The sequence below is a fragment of the Staurois parvus genome, unplaced genomic scaffold (assembly GCF_062004578.1).
Source record: "Staurois parvus isolate SC_StPar_1 unplaced genomic scaffold, SC_StPar_1.0 ptg000948l, whole genome shotgun sequence".
Lineage (NCBI taxonomy): Eukaryota > Metazoa > Chordata > Amphibia > Anura > Ranidae > Staurois > Staurois parvus.
The window spans coordinates 1,400,071-1,422,786 of record NW_028318744.1 but is presented as its reverse complement, the minus strand read 5'-3'; the positions used below and the strand labels follow the sequence as shown (position 1 = coordinate 1,422,786).

At 43.4% G+C, this 22,716-nt stretch overlaps 1 protein-coding gene across 1 annotated transcript; it reads left to right on the top strand.

Annotated features, from left to right (window-relative positions):
- Positions 1–2,191: 2,191 nt before the first annotated feature.
- Positions 2,192–22,085, top strand: LOC149441780 (dnaJ homolog subfamily A member 1-like). Its single transcript, XM_089656898.1, has 8 exons — positions 2,192–2,319; positions 7,562–7,696; positions 9,984–10,173; positions 13,923–14,027; positions 14,640–14,867; positions 17,668–17,898; positions 19,565–19,665; positions 20,924–22,085. The coding sequence occupies exons 2-8, from the start codon at positions 7,565–7,567 to the stop codon at positions 21,134–21,136; spliced, it is 1,200 nt and encodes a 399-aa protein (XP_089513024.1). The 5' UTR covers positions 2,192–2,319; positions 7,562–7,564; the 3' UTR covers positions 21,137–22,085.
- The last annotated feature ends 631 nt before the right edge of the window (positions 22,086–22,716 follow it).

The window sequence follows — 22,716 nt, the reverse complement described above, 5'->3', positions numbered from 1 at the left end:
AAAGAGTTTTCTAAGGGAAAGAAGTGGAATGTTCTGCAATGGCCAAGTCAATCACCTGACCTGAATCCGATTGAGCATTTCACTTGCTGAAGACAAAACTGAAGGGAAAATGCCCCAAGAACAAGCAGGAACTGAAGACAGTTGCAGTAGAGGCCTGGCAGAGCATCACCAGGGATGAAACCCAGCGTTTGGTGATGTCTATGCGTTCCACACTTCAGGCTGTAATTGACTGCAAAGGATTTGCAACCAAGTATTAAAAAGTGAAAGTTTGATTTATGATTATTATTCTGTCCCATTACTTTTGGTCCCTTAATATGTGGGAGGCACATATGCAAACTGTTGTCATTCCTACACCGTTCACCTGATTTGGATGTAAACACCCTCAAATTAAAGCTGACAGTCTGCAGTTAAAGCACATCTTGTTTGTTTCATTTCAAATCCATTGTGGTGGTGTATAGAGCCAAAAATGTTAGAATTGTGCCCATGTCCCAATATTTATGGACCTGACTGTATATATTTTGTTTTAATGTTATATTATTTATTATTGAATATTATTTATTATATATGTATTATTACTATTATTATGAACAATTATTATTATTATAAAATAATAATAATATAAATCCTGTATAATAATATTTTATTTATCATTATTTATTAATAATATTATTAGTAGTAGTATTAGTATTATATATTTTGTATTCATGTATATTTTTCATTATTATATATTCTTGTTTTTTATAATTATATATTATTGTTTTATTTATTAATATATATTTTGTTTTAATATTATATTATTTATTATTGAATATTATTTATTATATATGTATTATTATTATTATGAACAATTATTATTATTATTAGTATTATTATATAATAATAATAATAACAATAATATAAATCCTGTATAATAATAATATTTTATTTATCATTATTTATTAATAATATTATTATTAGTAGTATTAGTATTAAATATTCTGTATTAATGTATTTTTTCATTATTATATATTCTTGTTTTTTATAATTATATATTATTATGTTTTATTTATTAATATATATTTTGTTTTAATATTATATCATTTATTGTTGAATATTATTTATGATATATGTATTATTACTATTATTATGAACAATTATTATTAGTATATGTTATGTATCATTGTATGTATGTGACCTCCTGTCGTGGGTTGACCTACAGCCATACACGGATTTTATGTATTATTATTGTTCTTGTTGTTATGTATTAATACATATTTTTCATTTTTATATATTATTCTAGTTTTTTATAATTATATATTATTTGTTAATATGTATTGTTTATTATTATTATACTTTTAACGTTTATATTATTTAATATTGAATATTATTAGATATTTATTATTACAATTATTATTATTATTACTATAATACTACATATTGTTTCTACAATGTATCATTGTATATTATTAAATGCAATTTATTACTATATATCACAAATTCTATATTATTTATAATATTTTGTTATAAGGCTACTTCATATTATTTTGTTACTATATATACATAATGTATTTATTTTATTTTTTGACAGTGTTTTATTTATTTTTTTAGCAGTTTTCCCCAACCTTCCTCGTTGCCCCTTCAGCGGCCATCTTTATTCTCCCGGTCACTGTTCGGTGCTCTGGCTCTCAGGCAACACGTGACCTGACCCCCTGTCATCCCCGCTGGTGGGAAGGTAAGGGAGAGTGGGCGTGGTTTTGGTAGCTGGGGGGCGAGGCTAAGATAAGAGGGTGTACAGCGACTGGGAAAGGCAGATAAGGGAAAATGGGCGCGGTTTAGGAGCTTAAGAGGCGTGACTAAGCGAAGGTATGACATGATGTAAAGACTGATAAGGAATGTAGGCGTGGCTGAGGGGAGCGACTGAGGCAAGAGGGTGTAAAATGATAGCGAGGAGTGTGGGCGTGGCTTCGGTTGCTGGGTTGCGTGACAGCAAAGAGGTTAAGGAATGTAGGCGTGATCTAGCCGCTTGAGGGGCGTTGATAGGGGGGGAAGTTTGATAGGGGAATGTGGGTGTGGCTTCTGCAGCTGAGGGGCGCGACTAAGGCTAAAGGGCGTGATAAAGACGGATAGGATGTGTGGGCGTGGCTGAAGGGCGCGGCTAAGAGAGCAGAGTGTAATGTAAATAGGGAGTGTAGGCGTGGTTGAGGCGGCTAAGGGGCGTGTCCGTGCTTCCAGAGAGTTCGGAGAGAAATTAAAGGTGCAGGCGGGCGGTAAGCGGTGTGACGTGTGTGCGCGGAGGGGACATCGCCGGGGGGACCGAGACACGATCAGATCGGCCGACAGGTGAGTGGGGAGCCGTGCATGATCAGCCACACACTGTGCAATCATGTGTGCTGGAAGTTCTGGAATCTCATGCAGGAGCTGCAGCTGCCGGGAACTCATCGATATCCCATATCTGATCGATATCTGCTGCACCCCCTGATCGGTCATACAATGTATCCACAGATACCCCCCCCATACACCAGATAAAATGTATCCACCAACACCCCCCCCCCATACACCAGATAAAATGTATCCACCAACACCCCCCCCCCCCCATACACTGAATACAATGTATCCACCAACACCCCCCCCCCATACACTGAATACAATGTATCCACCAACACCCCCCCCCCCATACACCAGATAAAATGTATCCACCCCCCCCATACACTGAATACAATGTATCCACCAACACCCCCCCCCCCCCCATACACTGAATACAATGTATCCACCAACACCCCCCCCCCCATACACTGAATACAATGTATCCACCAACATCCCCCCCCATACACCAGATAAAATGTATCCACCAACACCCCCCCCCCCCCCCATACACCGAATACAATGTATCCACCAACACCCCGCCATACACCGAATACAATGTATCCACCAACACCCCCCCATACACCGAATACAATGTATCCACCAACACCCCCCCATACACCGAATACAATGTATCCACCAACACCCCCCCATACACCGAATACAATGTATCCACCAACACCCCCCCATACACCGAATACAATGTATCCACCAACACCCCCCCATACACCGAATACAATGTATCCACCAACACCCCCCCCCCCCCATACACTGAATACAATGTATCCACCAACACCCCCCCCATACACTGAATACAATGTATCCACCAACACCCCCCCATACACTGAATACAATGTATCCACCAACACCCCCCCATACACTGAATACAATGTATCCACCAACACCCCCCCATACACCGAATACAATGTATCCACCAACACCCCCCCATACACCGAATACAATGTATCCACCAACACCCCCCCCATACACCGAATACAATGTATCCACCAACACCCCCCCCATACACCGAATACAATGTATCCACCAACACCCACCCCCCATACACCGAATACAATGTATCCACCAACACCCACCCCCCATACACCGAATACAATGTATCCACCAACACCCACCCCCCATACACCGAATACAATGAATCCACCAACACCCCCCCCCATACACCGAATACAATGTATCCACCAACACCCACCCCCCATACACCGAATACAATGTATCCACCAACACCCACCCCCCATACACCGAATACAATGTATCCACCAACACCCCCCCCCCCATACACCGAATACAATGTATCCACCAACACCCCCCCCCATACACCGATTGCAATGTATCCACCGATACCCCCTCCCCCATACACAGGATACAATGTATCCACTGATTACCCGCCCCATACACCGGATACAATGTATCCACCAATACCCCCTCCCCCAAACACTGGATACAATGTATCCACCCATACCCCCCTCCCCCACACACAGGATACAATGTATCGATGATCAATATTCACCATACACTGAGTACGATGATCAATACTCATCGTACACTAGATACATGGGTACAATGTATACATCAATACTGAGCATAGACTTATCAATACTCACTATACACCGGATCTTGCGAGTGATACAAGGATACAGTGTATATACCAATACTGATCAATACCCAATAGACTCACAAGATTAATACTCACTGGGTACAGTGATAGATGCATGGTTACAATGTACCCATCAGCACTGACCATACACTGATTAATACTCGCCATACCCCGGATACACTGATCAGTACTCATCATAAAGTGATCAATACATATCATATACTGACCATACACTGATCAATACTCATCATATACTGATCAATACATATCATTTACTGATCAATACTCACCATACACTAATCAATACATATCAAACACTAATCAATACATATCATATACTGACCATACTCTGATCAGTACTAACCATATACCAGATACACTGATCAATACTCATCATAAAGTGAACAATACATGCCATATACTGACCATACAATGATCAATACTCATTATACACTGATTGATACATATATATTGATCAGTACTCATCATACACTGATATATATATCATACACTAATCAATACTCATCATACAATGATCAATACTCATAATACACTGATCAATACATATCATATACTGACCATACTCTGATCAGTACTGACCATATACTAGATACATTAATCAATACTCATAAAGTGATCAATACATATATACTGATCAGTACTCAAAAAGTGATCAATACATGCCATATGCTGACCATACAATGATCAATACATATCATACACTGATCAATAGATATACACTGATTAATTCTCATAATACACTGATCAATACATATCATACACTGATCGATACATATCATATACTGACCATACACTGATCAATACCCATCATACACTGATCGATACACATCCTACACTGATCAATATGCATCCTACACTGATCAATTCTCATCATACACTGATTGATACATATTATATAGTGATCAATACTCATACACTGATCGATACATATCATATACTGACCATACACTGATCGATACCCATCATACACTGATCAATACATATCATACACTGATCGATACGCATCCTACACTGATCGATACATATCATACACTGATCGATACGCATCCTACACTGATCAATACATATCATACACTGATCGATACGCATCCTACACTGATCAATACATATCCTACACTGATCGATACGCATCCTACACTGATCAATACATATCCTACACTGATCGATACATATTATATAGTGATGTATACTCATACACTGATCGATACATATTATATAGTGATCAATAGTCATACACTGATCGATACTCATCATACACTGATCAATGCTCATCATACACTGATCGATACGTATCATACACTGATCCATACGTATCATACACTGATCCATACTCATCATGTACTGATCAATACATATCGTACAATGATCAATACTCATACACTGATCGATACTCCTATACTGATCAATGCTCATCATACACTGATCAATGCTCATCATACACTGATCAATGCTCATCATACACTGATCAATGCTCATCATACACTGATCAATATGTATCATACATTGATCCATACTTATCATACACTGATCAATACATATCATATACTGATCAATACTCATCATACACTGATCAATACATATCATACACTGATCAATACTCATCATATACTGATCAATGCATATCGTACAATGATCAATACTCATCATACACTGATCAATGCTCATCATACACTGATCAATACATATCCTACACTGATCAATACTCATCATACACTGATCAATACTCATCATACACTGATCAATGCTCATCATACACTGATCAATACATATCCTACACTGATCAATACTCATCATACACTGATCAATACTCATCATACACTGATCAATGCTCATCATACACTGATCAATGCTCATCATACACTGATCAATACTCATCATACACTGATCAATACATATCCTACACTGATCGATACATATCCTACACTGATCAATACTCGCCATACACCAGATATAATGATCAATACTCATCACAGTGGGCACAATGTATCTATGCTCCCCACACACTGCCAGATCTCGGTTGGTCCATTCCATGTGATCTGTGGGTGAAGCAGCTTCAATAAATCTGATTGGCTGAGCTTTGTATTATGCAGTTGAAGCTCAGACTGACCACGGATCACAATCTCTCAGTGTGTGGTCAGCCTATAGACCCCAGAGAGCAACCAATCTGTATGGGTGGGCCTGAGAAGTCATCGATCAGGAGAGACAGATTTTATTGGCCAGTCAACATTTTCCACCTCCAAGCTGCTAACACCGGCACATCTGACTGTTCTCTGAAGCAGGCCACACATTATACAAACCTTCAGAATGACCAGAATGATGTAATATGAGGACAGGGAGGTGCGGGCACTACGTAGTTGATAGTAGAACTGAAGGAGGTTGTACAATCAGATTGTATAGTGTGTGTGGCCCACCATAGTGTTCTGGTCTCTGAAAATGTCATTCCCATGGGGGGGGGGGGGGGGGAGGGGAGGGGCTGTGATTAAAAAAAAAAAAAACGGCCAATGAGCTGTAAATTGTGTTATCAAAGTGCCAGCTGCTCTGACCGGCGGGTGAGATAGCTACATGCAACGTTAAACGTTATTGGGGAGCTGAGCCAAAGAGCTAGCGCTTTGCTGTGGGGTTATCTGGGGTCACGGTGCCCTGTGTTCATAGAAGGACAATTTATCGTAAAATCCTTTTTTATTTCCTTTTTTTTTTTTTTTTAAATTTTAAATCCATAGAATCCTAAATATTGCCACTTTACATTGTGTTTATCTAATCTTAGTTATATATTTATTTATTGTATTCTGTATTATATATTTTTTATGTATAGTATTTTTTATTGTATTTTTCTTATTTTATTATTATATTATAGTATTTTTAGATTCTATTATTTTTCTATCGTTTTTTATTTTATTGTTCTGTGTTATTATATAGTATTTTTATGTGTGTGTGTGTGTATATATATATATATAAATTTTGTTATTATTATTTTTTATTATATAGTATTTTTGTATTCTATTATTTTTTTATTTTCCATATTATATAGTATTTTTATTTATAGCATTTTTATATTCTATTATTGTTTTTTTTTTTTATTTTATTGTGTATTATATAGTATTTTTATATTCTATAATTTTGTTTATTTTCTGTATTATATAGTAGTTTTATTTATAGCATTTTTATATTCTGTTATTTTTTTTATTTTATTATTGTGTATTATATAGTATTTTTATATTCTATTATTTTTTTATTTTCTGTATTATATAGTAGTTTTATTTATAGCATTTTTATATTCTATTCTTTTTTTTTTTTTTTTTCATTTTATTATTGTGTATTATATAGTATTTTTATTTATAGCATTTTTATATTCAATTTTTATTATTGTGTATTATATAGTATTTTTATATTCTATTTTTTTTTTCCCGTATTATATAGTATTTTAATTTATAGCATTTTTATATTCTATTATTTTAATGTTTTTTTTATTTTATTATTGTGTATTATATAGTATTTTTATATTCTATTTTTTTTAAATTTTATTTTACGTATTATACAGTGTTTTTATTTATTTATTGGTTGTTGTTTTTTTTTTTTTCCATGCAGAAAATGGTCAGGGAAACGGCATATTATGACATCTTAGGTGTGCCGCCCAGGGCCTCCTATGACGAGATAAAGAGAGCATTCAGACGACTGGCTTTAAAGTACCACCCCGATAAGAACCCCAACGCAGGTGAAAAGGTAAGTATACTACCATAATGTGATCCGAAATAAAACTTTCCCCTTTAAAGAAGACCTAACCTACCTACAGTACCTGTACCATCACTCAAGTGGACAATGGTGGCTCTCTTCAAGAGCTTTGGTCCAGGAGAATTGGGTTGATCCAGCACTTTCAGGAATTAGGTTCCCGGTTCCTCACGGAGTGCTGTGGTTGCTTCCATGTCATGCAGCCATGTAAGATCTGGTGGAAGGAACCACAGTGCTTCTTGAGGGACCGGGAACCTAACTCCTGGAAGTGCTGGATGAACCCGATTCTCCGGGACCGAAGCTCTTGGAGAGCCACCATTGTCCACTTGGGTGATGGGACAGGTACCTACCTGTCCCCTATAAAGAAGACCTAATCTACCTGTCCCATCACCCAAGTGGACAATGGTCGCTCTCTTCAAGAGCTTCGGTCCCGGAGAATTGGGTTCATCTAGCAATTCCAGGAATTAGGTTCCCGGTCCCTCAAGGAGTCCTGTGGTTGCTTCCATGTCACGCAGCCATGTAAGATCTGGTGGAAGGAACCACAGTGCTTCTTGAGGGACCGGGAACCTAACTCCTGGAAGTACTGGATGAACCCAATTCTCCGACACTGGAGCTCTTGAAGAGAGCCACCATTGTCCACTTGGGTGATGGGACTTGGGGTCCACTTGGGTGATGGGACTTGGGTCCACTTGGGTAGATTAGGTCTTCTTTACAGGGGAAATGGGACAGGAAGGAAGTGCTGCAAAAAAAAAAAACTAAACTATGAGAAAATGTGATATATTTTTTTTTTTTGCAGCACTTCCTACCTGTCCCCTATAAAGAAGACCTAATCTACCTGTCCCATCACCCAAGTAGACAATGGTGGCGCTCTTCAAGAACTCCGGTGCCGGAGAATTGGGTTCATCCAGCACTTCCAGGAATTAAGTTCCCGGTCCCTCAAGGAGTGCTGCGGTTGCTTCCATGTCCTGCAGCCATGTAAGATCTGGTGGAAGGAACCACAGTGCTTCTTGAGGGACCGGAAACCTAACTCCTGGAAGTGCCAGATGAACCCAATTCTATGGCACTGGAGCTCTTGAAGAGAGCCACCATTGTCCACTTGGGTGATGGGACTTGGGGTCCACTTGGGTGATGGGACAGGTAGATTAGGTCTTTATAAGGGAAATGGGACAGGTAGGAAGTGCTGCAACACATTTTCTCTTAGTTTTATTTTATTTTTTTTGCAGCACTTCCTACCTGTCCCATTTCCCTTATAAGGACCTAATCTACCTGTCCCATCACCCAAGTGGACCCAATTCCCATCACCCAAGTGGACCCAATTCCCATCACCCAAGTAGACAATGGTGGCTCTCTTCAAGAGCTCCGGTGCCGGAAAATTGGGTTCATCCAGCACTTTCTGGAATTAGGTTCCCGGTCCCTCAAGGAGTGCTGTGGTTGCTTCCATGTCATGCAGCCATGTAAGAACTGGTGGAAGGAACCACAGTGCTTCTTGAGGGACCGGGAACCTAACTCCTGGAAGTGCTGGATGAACCCAATTCTCCGAGACTGAAGCTCTTGGAGAGCCACCATTGTCCACTTGGGTGATGGGACAGGTACCTACCTGTCCCCTATAAAGAAGACCTAATCTACCTGTCCCATCACCCAAGTGGACAATGGTGGCTCTCTTCAAGAGCTTCGGTGCCGGAAAATTGGGTTCATCCAGCACTTCCAGGAATTAGGTTCCCGGTCCCTCAAGGAGTACTGTGGTTGCTTCCATGTCATGCAGCCATGTAAGATCTGGTGGAAGGATCCACAGTGCTTCTTGAGGGACCGGGAACCTAACTCCCTGGAAGTACTGGATGAACCCAATTCTCCGACACCAGAGCTCTTGAACAGAGCCACCTTTGTCCACTTGGGAGATGGGACTTGGGTCCACTTGGGAGATGGGACTTGGGTCCACTTGGGTGATGGGATTTGGGTCCACTTGGGTGATGGGACTTGGGTCCACTTGGGTGATGGGACTTGGGTCCACTTGGGTGATGGGACTTGGGTCCACTTGGGTGATGGGACTTGGGTCCACTTGGGTGATGGGACCTTGGGTCGACTTGGGTGATGGGACTTGGGTCGACTTGGGTGATGGGACTTGGGTCAACTTGGGTGATGGGACTTGGGTCGACTTGGGAGATGGGACTTGGGTCCACTTGGGTGATGGGACAGGTAGGTTAGGTCTTTTTTACAGGGGAAATGGGACAGGTAGGAAGTGCTGCAAACAAAAATAAATTTTCTATCACGTTTTTTTTCGTAGTTTAAACAGATCTCCAAAGCGTATGAAGTCCTCTCCGACTCTAGCAAGAGGGAGCTGTACGACCGAGGCGGAGAATCGGCCATCAACGGGGACGGCTCCTACCAAACAGGGGAATGTAGCTTCCCTATGGACATCTTCGATTTGTTCTTCGGAAGCCGACCCAGAAGTCGGTCTAGAGGAGAGAGAAAAGGTGAGAATCTAGAGGGTGAAACTTTGTTCGGCCGGTCCTAACGCACCTTTCTTCACCACAGATGAGCTTTTCCCATACCTATGATCGTAACCAGAGACCATTTTTATTCAAAAAGAACCAAAAACAAAACCTCAAGTATTCATTCAGCAAAAATAATGCCGCAATTTTGTATAATATTTTTATTTCCTAGGATTTCCAGCTCCATCTAGTGGCTTTAATGTGGTATTTTCCCGGAAATACCTCAATCAGGAAAAAACACATTATGGCCACTAGATGGAGCTGTTGATTGTAGGAAAAAAAAAATTTTAGGCAAAATCTGTGATTTTTTTTTTTTTTTTTTTTTTGTGACAAGTGAGCCAATGCTGGAGACATTCACATAGCAAAATGTTTTATAAATAGACCCTTTTTTCCATAGACTGGCCATGGTCTACCTACCTCGGGGGATGGTGTATAATTCTGCTGTTGCCCCAGGACAGTAGACCACCCATCTGTATGGAATTTTCAGGTTCAGACCGGTCAGGCTAGGCCATATGTAGACTATATATATATATATATATATATATATATATATATATATATATATGACACAAACAATGCATGTATTTATTATTCCGTCAATAAATGTAAGTCCCTGAACTCAACTTGGGACCCTCACAGAACCCCAACCCCCCGGGTTAGGGTTCTGTGAGGGTCTGAGCTCAGAGGAAGTGGGTTGAATCATGCTGGCCGTCCCTTCACTGGAAACACCTGAGTTTGGTAAATTGGGGGTATCTATATAATTTTGGCTGTATAGTGTATTCAGATCTCCAAACAGGATTTTTTTTTTACAGCAGAGCAGTTGAGGTTAGCCAGGTAAATGTGTGTGTGTGTGGAGGAGGGGGGGGGGGTACAGATGCCTGCACTGTAATAGACTGGGAAAGAAAGAAGCAGCCAATATGTTCATGTGCCGACAAGTCGAATGGTGAAGGCTGATAGGAGGAGGGAGCAGAGTGAAAGAGAGAGCTCATCACTGTCCTACTTCTCCTTTTCATCATCCAGGCTGGGGGTGGGTCCATGCGTGTCGGAGATCATAGGAAGTGGGTTAAATTGCCTGTTGGGAATTCTTTGTCATAATTAAATTGTTTATTTGAAAATTATAGGGCAGGCATCTGTACCAACTGCTCACGTTTACCTGGCTAACCTCGACTGCTTTGCTGTATAAAGCCTGTTTGGAGATTTTAATACAATATATAGCCAAAAGTATACAGACACCCCCCCCAAATGACTAAGTGTTTCCAGTGAAGGGACGGCCAGCATAATTCAGAGAAATATAGAATTGTCTCCTGCGCCACTACGTATAATGGTACTATTCAGCAGCCAGCACTGACGATGTCACAATCACAACACCAACATTAGTCAAGAGAAATGATAGAAAAATAGTGCAGCGCTCAAACCGGGGTAAATTATATTATATCAGGTGACATATATATGATTGAAAGTGACTCACACAGCCGTACCTCTTATATACATAAATGGGCTGGTGATGACATATTCTCAAGCAACTAAATCATGCATTTAAGTGACTATATGCATATTGCAATAAATGGTGTCCATGTGCATAAATTTCCATGCAGGTGAAAACTGTAAGTGTCAATCCTCAAATAGGTGAAGTGCCCCCTCACCTTCCTGCCCAGGCCCCTAGGGACCAATGAGCCTTTTGATATATGGTGGGTCTTGGATAGATCCTTCAGATGATGGATCCCTTGAGAAGTAATGGTGGGAACTCTCCTCCTCTAATCTCCTATACCAGAGCGTTGGTGGTATCGAAGGTGCCCTTCCCACAGGGTCATCAATAAGGAGAGAGAACTTATATAGTGTAAAACCGCTTTATTATAAGAGTGATAAAATCACAAAACTACTCACACATTCACATGTAAAAACGAGCCTTCACACCACTCAAAGGGTGTACTGTATTCAGGGACTGAGAGCACCAAGATGGCGCCCGCGCCGGATATGACGTCAGAACGTTCGTGTAAGCTCCTCCCACTGGCGTATCTACGCGTTACGTCACTTCAACCACGTGACTTCATCAGGATATACGCCTATCCTGGGTGGAGCCCGGCTCTACAAGGGTCCCGCACTCTCCAGCTTCCGCGCTCAGGATCTCCGTATCTCCGACTCGATCCGATCCGATCCTGAGCGCGGAAGCTGGAGAGTGCGGGACCCTTGTAGAGCCGGGCTCCACCCAGGATAGGCGTATATCCTGATGAAGTCACGTGGTTGAAGTGACGTAACGCGTAGATACGCCAGTGGGAGGAGCTTACACGAACGTTCTGACGTCATATCCGGCGCGGGCGCCATCTTGGTGCTCTCAGTCCCTGAATACAGTACACCCTTTGAGTGGTGTGAAGGCTCGTTTTACATGTGAATGTGTGAGTAGTTTTGTGATTTTATCACTCTTATAATAAAGCGGTTTTACACTATATAAGTTCTCTCTCCTTATTGATGACCCTGTGGGAAGGGCACCTTCGATACCACCAACGCTCTGGTATAGGAGATTAGAGGAGGAGAGTTCCCACCATTACTTCTCAAGGGATCCATCATCTGAAGGATCTATCCAAGACCCACCATATATCAAAAGGCTCATTGGTCCCTAGGGGCCTGGGCAGGAAGGTGAGGGGGCACTTCACCTATTTGAGGATTGACACTTACAGTTTTTCACCTGCATGGAAATTTATGCACATGGACACCATTTATTGCAATATGCATATAGTCCACTTAAATGCATGATTTAGTTTGCTTGAGAATATGTCATCACCAGCCCATTTATGTATATAAGAGGTACGGCTGTGTGAGTCACTTTCAATCATATATATGTCACCTGATATAATATAATTTACCCCGGTTTGAGCGCTGCACTATTTTTCTATCATTTCTCCAGCATAATTCAGCCCACTGCCTCTGAGCTTAGAACCTCTTGGACCTGCCCCCACCCTGTGACTGGAAGGAGAAGTAGGACAGTGATGAGCATCTCTCTGCATGTCTGCTCTCTCTCCTCCTATCAACATTCTCATTATCAACATGAAAAGGTTGGCTACTTCTTCATCTCCCACTCTATGTTAATATAGTGCAGGGATCTGTACTCCCCCCCCCCCCCCCCCCCCCCACCCACACACACACATTTACCTGGCTAACCTCGACTGCTTTGCTGTATAAACCCTGTTTGGAGATCTTAATGTGCTATACAGCCAAAAGTATATAGGGACCCCCCCCCCAAATGACGTCGTCCCTGTATACTTTAGGCTGTATAGTGTATCAAGATCTCCAAACAGGGTTTATATATACAGCAAAGCAGTCGAAGTTAGCCAGGTAAACGTGTGTGTGTGCGGGGGGTTCAGATCCCTGCACTATATTAACATAGAGTGGGAGAGGAAGAAGTAGCCAACCTGTTTATGTGTTGACAAGCAGAATGTTGATAGGAGGAGAGAGCACACGGGCAGAGAGATGCTCATCACTGTCCTGCTTCCCCATCCATCGTGCATTCACAGGGTGGGGGGCAGGTCCATGAGGTTCTGAACTCATAGGTAGTGGGCTGAATTATGCTGGCCGTCCCTTCACTTTGTCATTTGGGGGGGTGTCTGTATACTTTTGGCTATATATTGTATTAAAATCTCCAAACAGGCTTTATACAGCAAAGCAGTCGAGGTTAGCCAGGTAAACGTGTGGTAGAAGGTGCTTTATATATACATATTGTTTCTCTCTTCTTTCAGGGAAGACAGTCACCCATTGCCTCTCAGTTTCTCTGGAAGACCTATACAATGGGGCCACGCGGAAACTGTCTTTACAGAAGAACATCATCTGCCTCAAGTGTAAAGGTAAGTGCTTCAAGGGAAATATCCTTTAGAGCAAACCTCCTCGGAGGAAATGTAAAACATGTCAGGAGTCGCCTTCATCTTGGAATCCTTATTGGTTGTTGGTCACCTGATTACACATAGAATATAAATGTAGCCCCTCCCCCACTCCCTTGACCCTCTCTAATCTTTTGCCTTTGATGGAGAAGTCACTCCCCAGCAAGTGAGCGATTGGGCTTCCATTAAAAAATGGCAGGCAATGGCAAAGGGCAAGTGCCTTTCTCCTCATCTTGGTGCATGCACCCTGTAGCCCCCATAGGCTCTAATTGATTCCTGTCATTTTATTGTAGTTTATTTTTTGAAGGTATTCTTTGTTTTAAACAATTTAAGGTATGACAAAGGATTGCCAGAGGCCGATGGGTTACCTAACAAGACAAGCTTCTTGCTTTGCAGCTCCCATTGTCTAATTGAAACCTCAAATTCAGTTTTGATGATTCATTGAGTTCCATAAACTGGCTCCATCTGCTGGCTGGATAAAGAACTACATAATAGCCGTTTCATATTTTCTTGGCAAAAAAGCGAATTTACGCACAAACCCACTATGCATTCACTTTAAATGCCCTTTTTTCTTGGCAGGGTCCGGCGCCCGTCAGGGATCGGAAGTGCTGTGCCGCAGGTGTCAGGGGACGGGCGTGGAGGTGCGTGTTTTGGGTCGGATTCCAGGGGTGTTGCACTCCATCCAGAGTACCTGTTCAGACTGCAATGGCCAGGGCGAATGCATAAGGCCGCGCGATCGGTGCCGCCATTGTGATGGGAGGAAGGTGGTGCGGGAGAAGAAAATCTTGACAGTCCACATAGACAAAGGTTGGTATTTTCATCTGCAAGTCTTCTGTACCATAAAACTGGGCTCCAATTTATCAAGACTTGAGTTGCTTTGCAGGATCCCGAACCTCGACCCAACACTTTCCAATGGTTACATAATCCCATTCTTGGGGTCTGCATAGGTGTTGAACCTTCTAGTCTTATGGCTGAATCTGTGAACATGTAGGGACAGTATGGCATCTAACCTGAAGGTGGCACCATTCTGCTGTTTCAGGTTGGCAGGAGTCCGATGGTGAGAATATGTCTCTCTTGGCCTATACAAGGCCATCTTGGGGACGATGGTGATCCTAGTGGATACCGAAATTATGTGACAGATTTGTGCTGCCATCTTGAGGAAGGCCCATATAAATATAGGGACCAATGTCATTTGGTGCACTTGGAGTGAGGCAGGAAGTAGGGAAAGAGATAGTTAGAGAAGGTAGGAGCAGGTGAAGTTGCAGGAAGAAGGTTTGGATAAGTAGGGACATGTAGGTTTCTTTTTCAGGGTATTTCCGTTGCATGGGATTCTTGTACCCTAACAATTTTCCATTGAGCATTGTTTACTTCTATAATATAAAAACTGAGCCAAGTCACCCTTTCTCCTGATTCTTCCAAAAGTACAAGAACACCTCTTAGAACCCATAATGTCAAATTGCCAGGGTAGAGATGTGAAAACAACATTATATGTGGAAGACAGATGGTGTTGAATGCCTTAAATGCTTGTTCCAGTTGGACGTAGATGACCCCTTTCCCCGCTTGTTCCATTTGGACGTAGATAGCCTCTTTTGACTCTTTTTCCAGTTGGATGCAGATGACTTGTTCCGGTTGGACATAGATGGCCTTTTTCACCGCTTTTTCCAGTTGGACATGGACGGCCTATTTCACCCCTCATTTCAGTTGGACGCAGATGGCCTATTTCACCCCTCGTTTCAGTTGGACGTGGATGGCCTATTTCACCCCTTGTTCTGGTTGGACGTAGATGGCCATTTTGCCCCCCCCCCTGTTCTGATTGGACGTAGATGGCTTATTTCACCCGCTATTCCGGTTAGACGTAGATGGCCTATTTCGCTTCTTGTTCCGGTCTGACGTAGATTACCTATTTGGCCCCCTTGTTCCGGTTGGACGTGGATTGCCTATTTCGCCCCTTGTTCCGGTTGGACTTAGATGGCCTATTTCGCCCCTTGTTCCGGTTGGACTTAGATGGCCTATTTTGCCCCTTGTTCCGGTTGGACTTAGATGGCCTGTTTCGCCCCTTGTTCTGGTTGGACGTAGATGGCCTATTTCGCCCCTTGTTCCGGTTGGATGTAGATGGCCTATTTCGCCCCTTGTTCCGGTTGGACTTAGATGGCCTATTTCGCCCCTTGTTCCGGTTGGACTTAGATGGCCTGTTTCGCCCCTTGTTCTGGTTGGACGTAGATGGCCTATTTCGCCCCTTGTTCCGGTTGGACTTAGATGGCCTATTTCGCCCCTTGTTCCGGTTGGACTTAGATGGCCTGTTTCGCCCCTTGTTCTGGTTGGACGTAGATGGCCTATTTCGCCCCTTGTTCCGGTTGGACTTAGATGGCCTATTTCGCCCCTTGTTCCGGTTGGACTTAGATGGCCTGTTTCGCCCCTTGTTCTGGTTGGATGTAGATGGCCTATTTCGCCCCTTGTTCCGGTTGGACTTAGATGGCCTATTTCGCCCCTTGTTCCGGTTGGACGTAGATGGCCTATTTCGCCCCTTGTTCCGGTTGGACTTAGATGGCCTGTTTCGCCCCTTGTTCCGGTTGGACTTAGATGGCCTATTTCGCCCCTTGTTCCGGTTGGACTTAGATGGCCTATTTCGCCCCTTGTTCCGGTTGGACTTAGATGGCCTATTTCGCCCCTTGTTCCGGTTGGACTTAGATGGCCTATTTCGCCCCTTGTTCCGGTTGGACTTAGATGGCCTGTTTCGCCCCTTGTTCCGGTTGGACTTAGATGGCCTATTTCGCCCCTTGTTCCGGTTGGACTTAGATGGCCTATTTCGCCCCTTGTTCCGGTTGGACTTAGATGGCCTATTTCGCCCCTTGTTCCGGTTGGACTTAGATGGCCTGTTTCGCCCCTTGTTCCGGTTGGACTTAGATGGCCTATTTCGCCCCTTGTTCCGGTTGGACGTAGATGGCCTATTTCGCCCCTTGTTACTTGACGGAGGATTAAGGCCTCATGCACACAGGACGCTTTAAAAATGCTCGTCCTCTTGGCAGCAGCATTTTTGGAAGAAAAAGCACCTGATGCTTGTAAAAGTGTATAAGGCTTTTTAAAGCGTTTAGGTGCGTTTACAAGCATAATTTATTCTGGCCATTGAAATGAATTAACGCTCAAGCGCTAAACGTGCCTTGCGTTAACCTGGAACTATCTGGGCATTGTCAGATCGGGGATCAAGTAAGCCAAAGCTCAAAGAACCCCTAGTAACCTTTGAAGGGACTCTAGGGTTCCATGGAACCCTGGTTGAGAAAGTCAGGATCTATATCAGCCTATGGGAAGAGCTTTACAATCTACACAGTCCTAATGTTGCTGTCCCAATATTACAAACACTAGAGCCATTTTTTGGGTAAAAGCCAAAAGCATGTCTTCGTAACTTGGGAGTGAACCCTCACAATCCCATAGTTGATGTGGTCCCTGGTAGGAATTGATCCCAGAACCACAGAGTTGCAGCCCCCTTGCTATCCAGGTAACAATTGTGCTGCCTACATCCAGAGCACTTTTGGTGTTTTTATCTGCAGATGTCATGGTGTCCTTTTCCAAAGGACTTACTTATGGAATGATTTAACATCCTCTCTTCCAGGTATGAAGAACAAACAGCAGATGATATTTCATGGTGAAGGGGATCAGGGTCCTGGTCTCCAGCCTGGTGATATCATCATTGTCTTGGAGCAGAAAGAACATCCGGTCTTCCAGAGGAAGGACAACGATCTGCTCATGCAGATGGAGATCTCTCTCGCTGATGCCCTCTGCGGATGCAAGCAGAAAGTCCAGACGTTGGACGGCAGGACCATCCTCGTAACATCACAGCCAGGTTCGGAGTCCCATTATTGCTTCTCGTTTCTTGCACTGTTATTACACATGGGGTGTGGTAGGGCAGGATCAGTAGACCACCCTGCGATTCCCTTTTTCCTGGCCTGGTATGGAATTCCATAGAGAAGATTCCTAGGAATTCTCTGATATACGCAGAATTATAAGACCAATCCTGGTCTGCAAAAGGTCTCCATCCAGTTAGTCAGTCCAACAGAAGTCTTTTAGGGCATCTGAACAAAAGGTCCAAGTGATCATAAATGGTGGTGTTGGTCTATTTGTGTCTTGGCTTAGTAAATATTTGTTCTGGTAAACAGAATGTGATAGGAAAAAAAATGTTACCATGGTCACCAGAACAGACAAACAGAAATCTTCCTCTGGGGACATCTATTGAGGTGACAACTAAGAGAATTTCTTCTCATGTTCTGTCTGAGACAGGAAATGAAGGGACACAGACACAAAAAATACACATGCAGTTATCTGTTTTGTAGGGTAACAAAAGCGTTGCTTTTACAAGAAGATCGAGCCGACTACTTGGTGACCATGCATTGGTACAGATCTTTATTGGCTACAAAATAGGGTACAGCAGTAACACGCTAAAAACATTACTATCACACTATCACGGTGTTCGAGGTCAAAGGAGAGAGGGCTTTCCTTGCGGCTAAGTTCCAGACTCCCCTGGATATGGGACAGAAGGACTCAGGCCCAAAGTAGCATGGGTCGCCTGTAGGAGTGCTTGTCAGAGGTACACCCAGGAGCACAGCTGATGCACTGGAATGGTGTCTGCAGACAGGTGGCGCCACGTGAGAGGTATGCAGGCCTTCAAGGTAGCAGAGGACCACAGAGTAGTCGGCTCAAAGCCAAGGTCAGATGCCAGGTGGAGATTGGAGCAGACGTAGTCGATAGGATAGCCGGGGTCATACACAGGAGAGCAAGTGAGAATATCTATTATCCAAGCTGAGGTCAGATCAGGAGATCAGGTGAGAATATCTTTGCCAACCTGAGGTCAGATGAGGAGTCAAGCACAGAAGACAGGTCCAGGAACAAGCCAAATCGGTAACAGATCACAGTAGCAAGGGAACACGGACGAAGGTACTGGGGAGCCAGAGATCAAGCAGCAATTTGAGGGAGTGATGGACTTCCTTATATAGGCCATCTGGCGCCAAACTGAGCTAATGTGTGCGTAACTATGCGCTAGTGCGCATGCATGTTCCGTGCGCCAGTGCGCATAGATTTTCGCCAGCGTGCATTTCTGCGGCCATGCAAGGTACTGGCAAGAATGCCAGGTGTCCAAATACCTCTGCTGTGGACAGAGCCCTGACACTTACTCATGGTATTTCTCAATGCCATGAGTAAGGCTTTTCTCTCTAAAGCCTTACTCTTGGCATTGTTCAACGTGTTTCGGCTAAAAAGCCTTACTCATGAGCAAGACTTTCTAGCCTAAAGACATTAGCATGCTGTACCCAATTTTGCAGCCGATTAAAGATTTGCTCGAATGGATTTCACTGAGTAGCCGGCTCGATGTTATCATTGCATCACTATTGGAGTGTGAAGGCACTTAAGCGTGAGCAGCGGTTCACAACCACAAGCTGTGTGTGGTTGAGCGGGGTGGCTGTTTTTTTTGCACTTCCAGATTCACACCAGTTTCTTTTTCCTGTTTCTCTATTTAGGCAAAGTGATCAGACCCGGCGAAACGAAATGTATTCTGAAAGAGGGGATGCCCAAGTACCGCGATCCCTTTGAGAAGGGAAACCTCATCATCCAGATCAAGGTAGCAAATGCTGTATAATCTTCTGTGTATCAAAAAGATTTTGAGCCCATTGACACACAATAAATCGCACACTACTTGTGGTCGTGAACCGGTGATCTGGCACCTTACTATGCGTTGCATACAACGCATAGTACGGTGCAACCGCAGTGTGTTACGGTGACATTGATTATTTTTAATGGTACTCCAGTACTGTTGTGTCTAGAGAGGTGTTTCTCAACTGGGGTGCCATGTGGGTTCCTCTGGAGTGTTGCACAAAGATCCCAGTTTGCCCTGGACCAGCATCATGAGTTGTCAAGATGCAGGCGAGCCAGCACCTTAATAGCCAGTGATGCTCTAGGGCAGGACGCACAGCTTCCTTGGCTGCTATGGTGTTGATGGGTAGTCCGTATACACCATGGCAATGCAGGACTCTGATCCAGGGCAGGTGGCATGCAGGCCCACCGTTTCCTCCGGACCTCTGCTTTTACTACTGGAGGCAAAAGGTAGGGCTCTGATGTGAAAAGGATATTCTGTGATAAAGGGTGGACTCTGATGTAATGAGAGGAGTCTCTGATGGTTAGACTTTGTGGTGATGAGGGTACTTGCCATGGGCTACTCTTTTATGGAGGTACTCTTTCATGAAGGTATTCCCATGACTAAACCCTGTGGGGGGGGACGAAACATGTAGGGGGAAGGGTGTGGCCTGGGCTGAGTATGGTGTTGATGGGTAGTCCGCACACACCATGGCAATGCAGGACTCTGATCCAGGGCAGGTGGCATGCAGGCCCACCGTTTCCTCCGGACCTCTGCTTTTACTACTGGAGCCAAAAGGTAGGGCTCTGATGTGAAAAGGATATTCTGTGATAAAGAGTGGACTCTGATGTAATGAGAGGAGTCTCTGATGGTTAGACTTTGTGGTGATGATGGTACTTTGCCATGGGCTACTCTTTTATGGAGGTACTCTTTCATGAAGGTATTCCCATGACTAAGCCCTGTGGGGGGGGACGAAACGTGTAGGGGGAAGGGTGTGGCCTGGGCTAAGTATAGGTTGCCTGTACTCATCGCATGGGGGTTTTGTGTGATGTGTAGCTCCTGGGCCCTCTTTTGTTTCCATTTTTACTCTTAAGTGATGGGGGCTCTCATTTATAGGGAACCTCTGATGTAAAGCGGGGCTGCAGACATGATGTTAACTTGTCTGCATCATCCCAGGCTCAAGTTTATTATTGATAAGTAACATTTATTATTTTAACATTTTAGACCTTTTTACTTTATTTTTCAGGTCAAATTCCCTAAACCTGGCTGGATTCCGGCTGACCGTCTGCAAGAGCTTCAAGACTTATTCCCATCAAAGTCAAAGCCAAACTTGCCTGATAACACAGAGGACGTCAACCTAACAGATTACGATCCACGTGAGGACCAGAGACACCAACACAGAAGGGAGGTCTATGAAGAAGATGACTCCTACCACCCCATGCAGTGCCAAACCTCCTAAGTAAAGGTTCGGCACCGACCAGCGGCTGCTTGTTGGATCCATTTGGGAATCTCAACAAGGGTCTTCTAACCGTCTGAGCATGTGGTGACCAACCATCTGGAGACCTCAAGGGTCTTCTCGTCTTCTTTGTGGCCAATGGTTACCATCTCCGCTTGTGGTGACCAACCATCTTGTCTGGGGACCTCTTTGTGTGAAGTCTACTGTAACCTCGGCTCATAGTCTTCCAGATAACCGCCCTGGACATGGATAGGACTCGTCTCCAGCCCCCTCTCGGAGACGGGGCATGACTTTTATTGTCTTAAACCCACCACTTTCCATTAAGAGCTGGAATTTTTCAGCTGGTGCTACCACCTCTGATGATCTTAGCCCAGAATTAATGCTGACCTCTTTCAGCGGTCAAGCTCAAGTCGTGATTTGCAATCTTTGAGTGAACCCGCGAACTCAACTTACCAAATGTGTACCTCATGCAAGGCAATGATGGAACACCCTACAGACCACACAACGTCACCTGACGCCTCTAACCCAATACCACAGCCTTGTTTTTATGTATATTTCAATGGATTGACGCATTCCACTTTTTTTTCCTGTTTGTTTTTCGGGACGATCTATTGAGCCTCAGATGCTGAGAACAATCTCCTAAATGTATATCTGACATTTACATGTCAGGGTAGACGTTGGCCATACTGTGAACAAACCAACAAGTTGGTGTCAAGGCTCATTTGCTGACGTTGGAAGACAGGGAGCTGCTCCCATTTACTGCCACCTGCTGTTACCTTTGGGTATTACTCTGTGAAGTGCAATAGTGCTGATTCTGCACAAAACAAGGAACCTCTCAGATAATGAGCGATTGAAGTACGAAGTTAACTCTACCCGATGGTATTGAGCAATGCCTCATTTTTCTCAATGTGAAAAGATATCTTATTATTAAATGGTATTTTGGGTTATTAAAGACATGTCTGTCTTTTTTGTTTTTAATATATATTTTTTTAAATATATACATATACTTTTACATTGGTTGCAAAAAAGACCCCTGGTCAGTTCAAACCAAGGACAAAATGTGTTCAAAATATGCATCCTTTGAACCCCCAACCTACGGGGTCTCTAAACTTTCCAAACCAAGGACCAGTTTACTGTGCTTTGGACTTTGGGGCGGGGGGGGGGGGGTCAGATTGTGGCCAGTGCGGGTAGAAGATGTCCTAGGCCCAGCAACAGTGATAGCAAACAATGCCGCGGGCATAGTGTTCAGTTGCATATTGCCTGTGGTCAGTAGGATGAGGAATAGTGCCCCATTATTGGTGTCAGTGGGTGGAGTAGTGCCCTATCAATTGCGTCATTGGATGGAATAGTGCCCCTTCGTGGGTGTCGGTGGATGGAATAGTGCCTCATCTCTGGTGAAGGTGGATGAAATAGTGCCCCATCTCTGGTGTCGGTGGATGGAACAGTGCTCCTTCATTGGTATCAGTGGATGTATTCGTGCCCCTTCATTGGTGTCGGTAGATGGAATATTGCTCCGTCGGTGGATGGAATAGTGCCCCATCATTGGTGTCGATGGATGGAATTAGTGCCCCATCGTGGGTGTC

Bases quoted from the DNA above. Each gene is read 5' to 3' on its own strand.
- LOC149441780 (XM_089656898.1), top strand. From the start codon at position 7,565: ATGGTCAGGGAAACGGCATATTATGACATCTTAGGTGTGCCGCCCAGG. The intron at 14,028-14,639 runs GTAAGTGCTTCA...TTTTCTTGGCAG, and splicing joins CATCTGCCTCAAGTGTAAAG to GGTCCGGCGCCCGTCAGGGA. The intron at 17,899-19,564 runs GTTCGGAGTCCC...TTCTCTATTTAG, and splicing joins CCTCGTAACATCACAGCCAG to GCAAAGTGATCAGACCCGGC.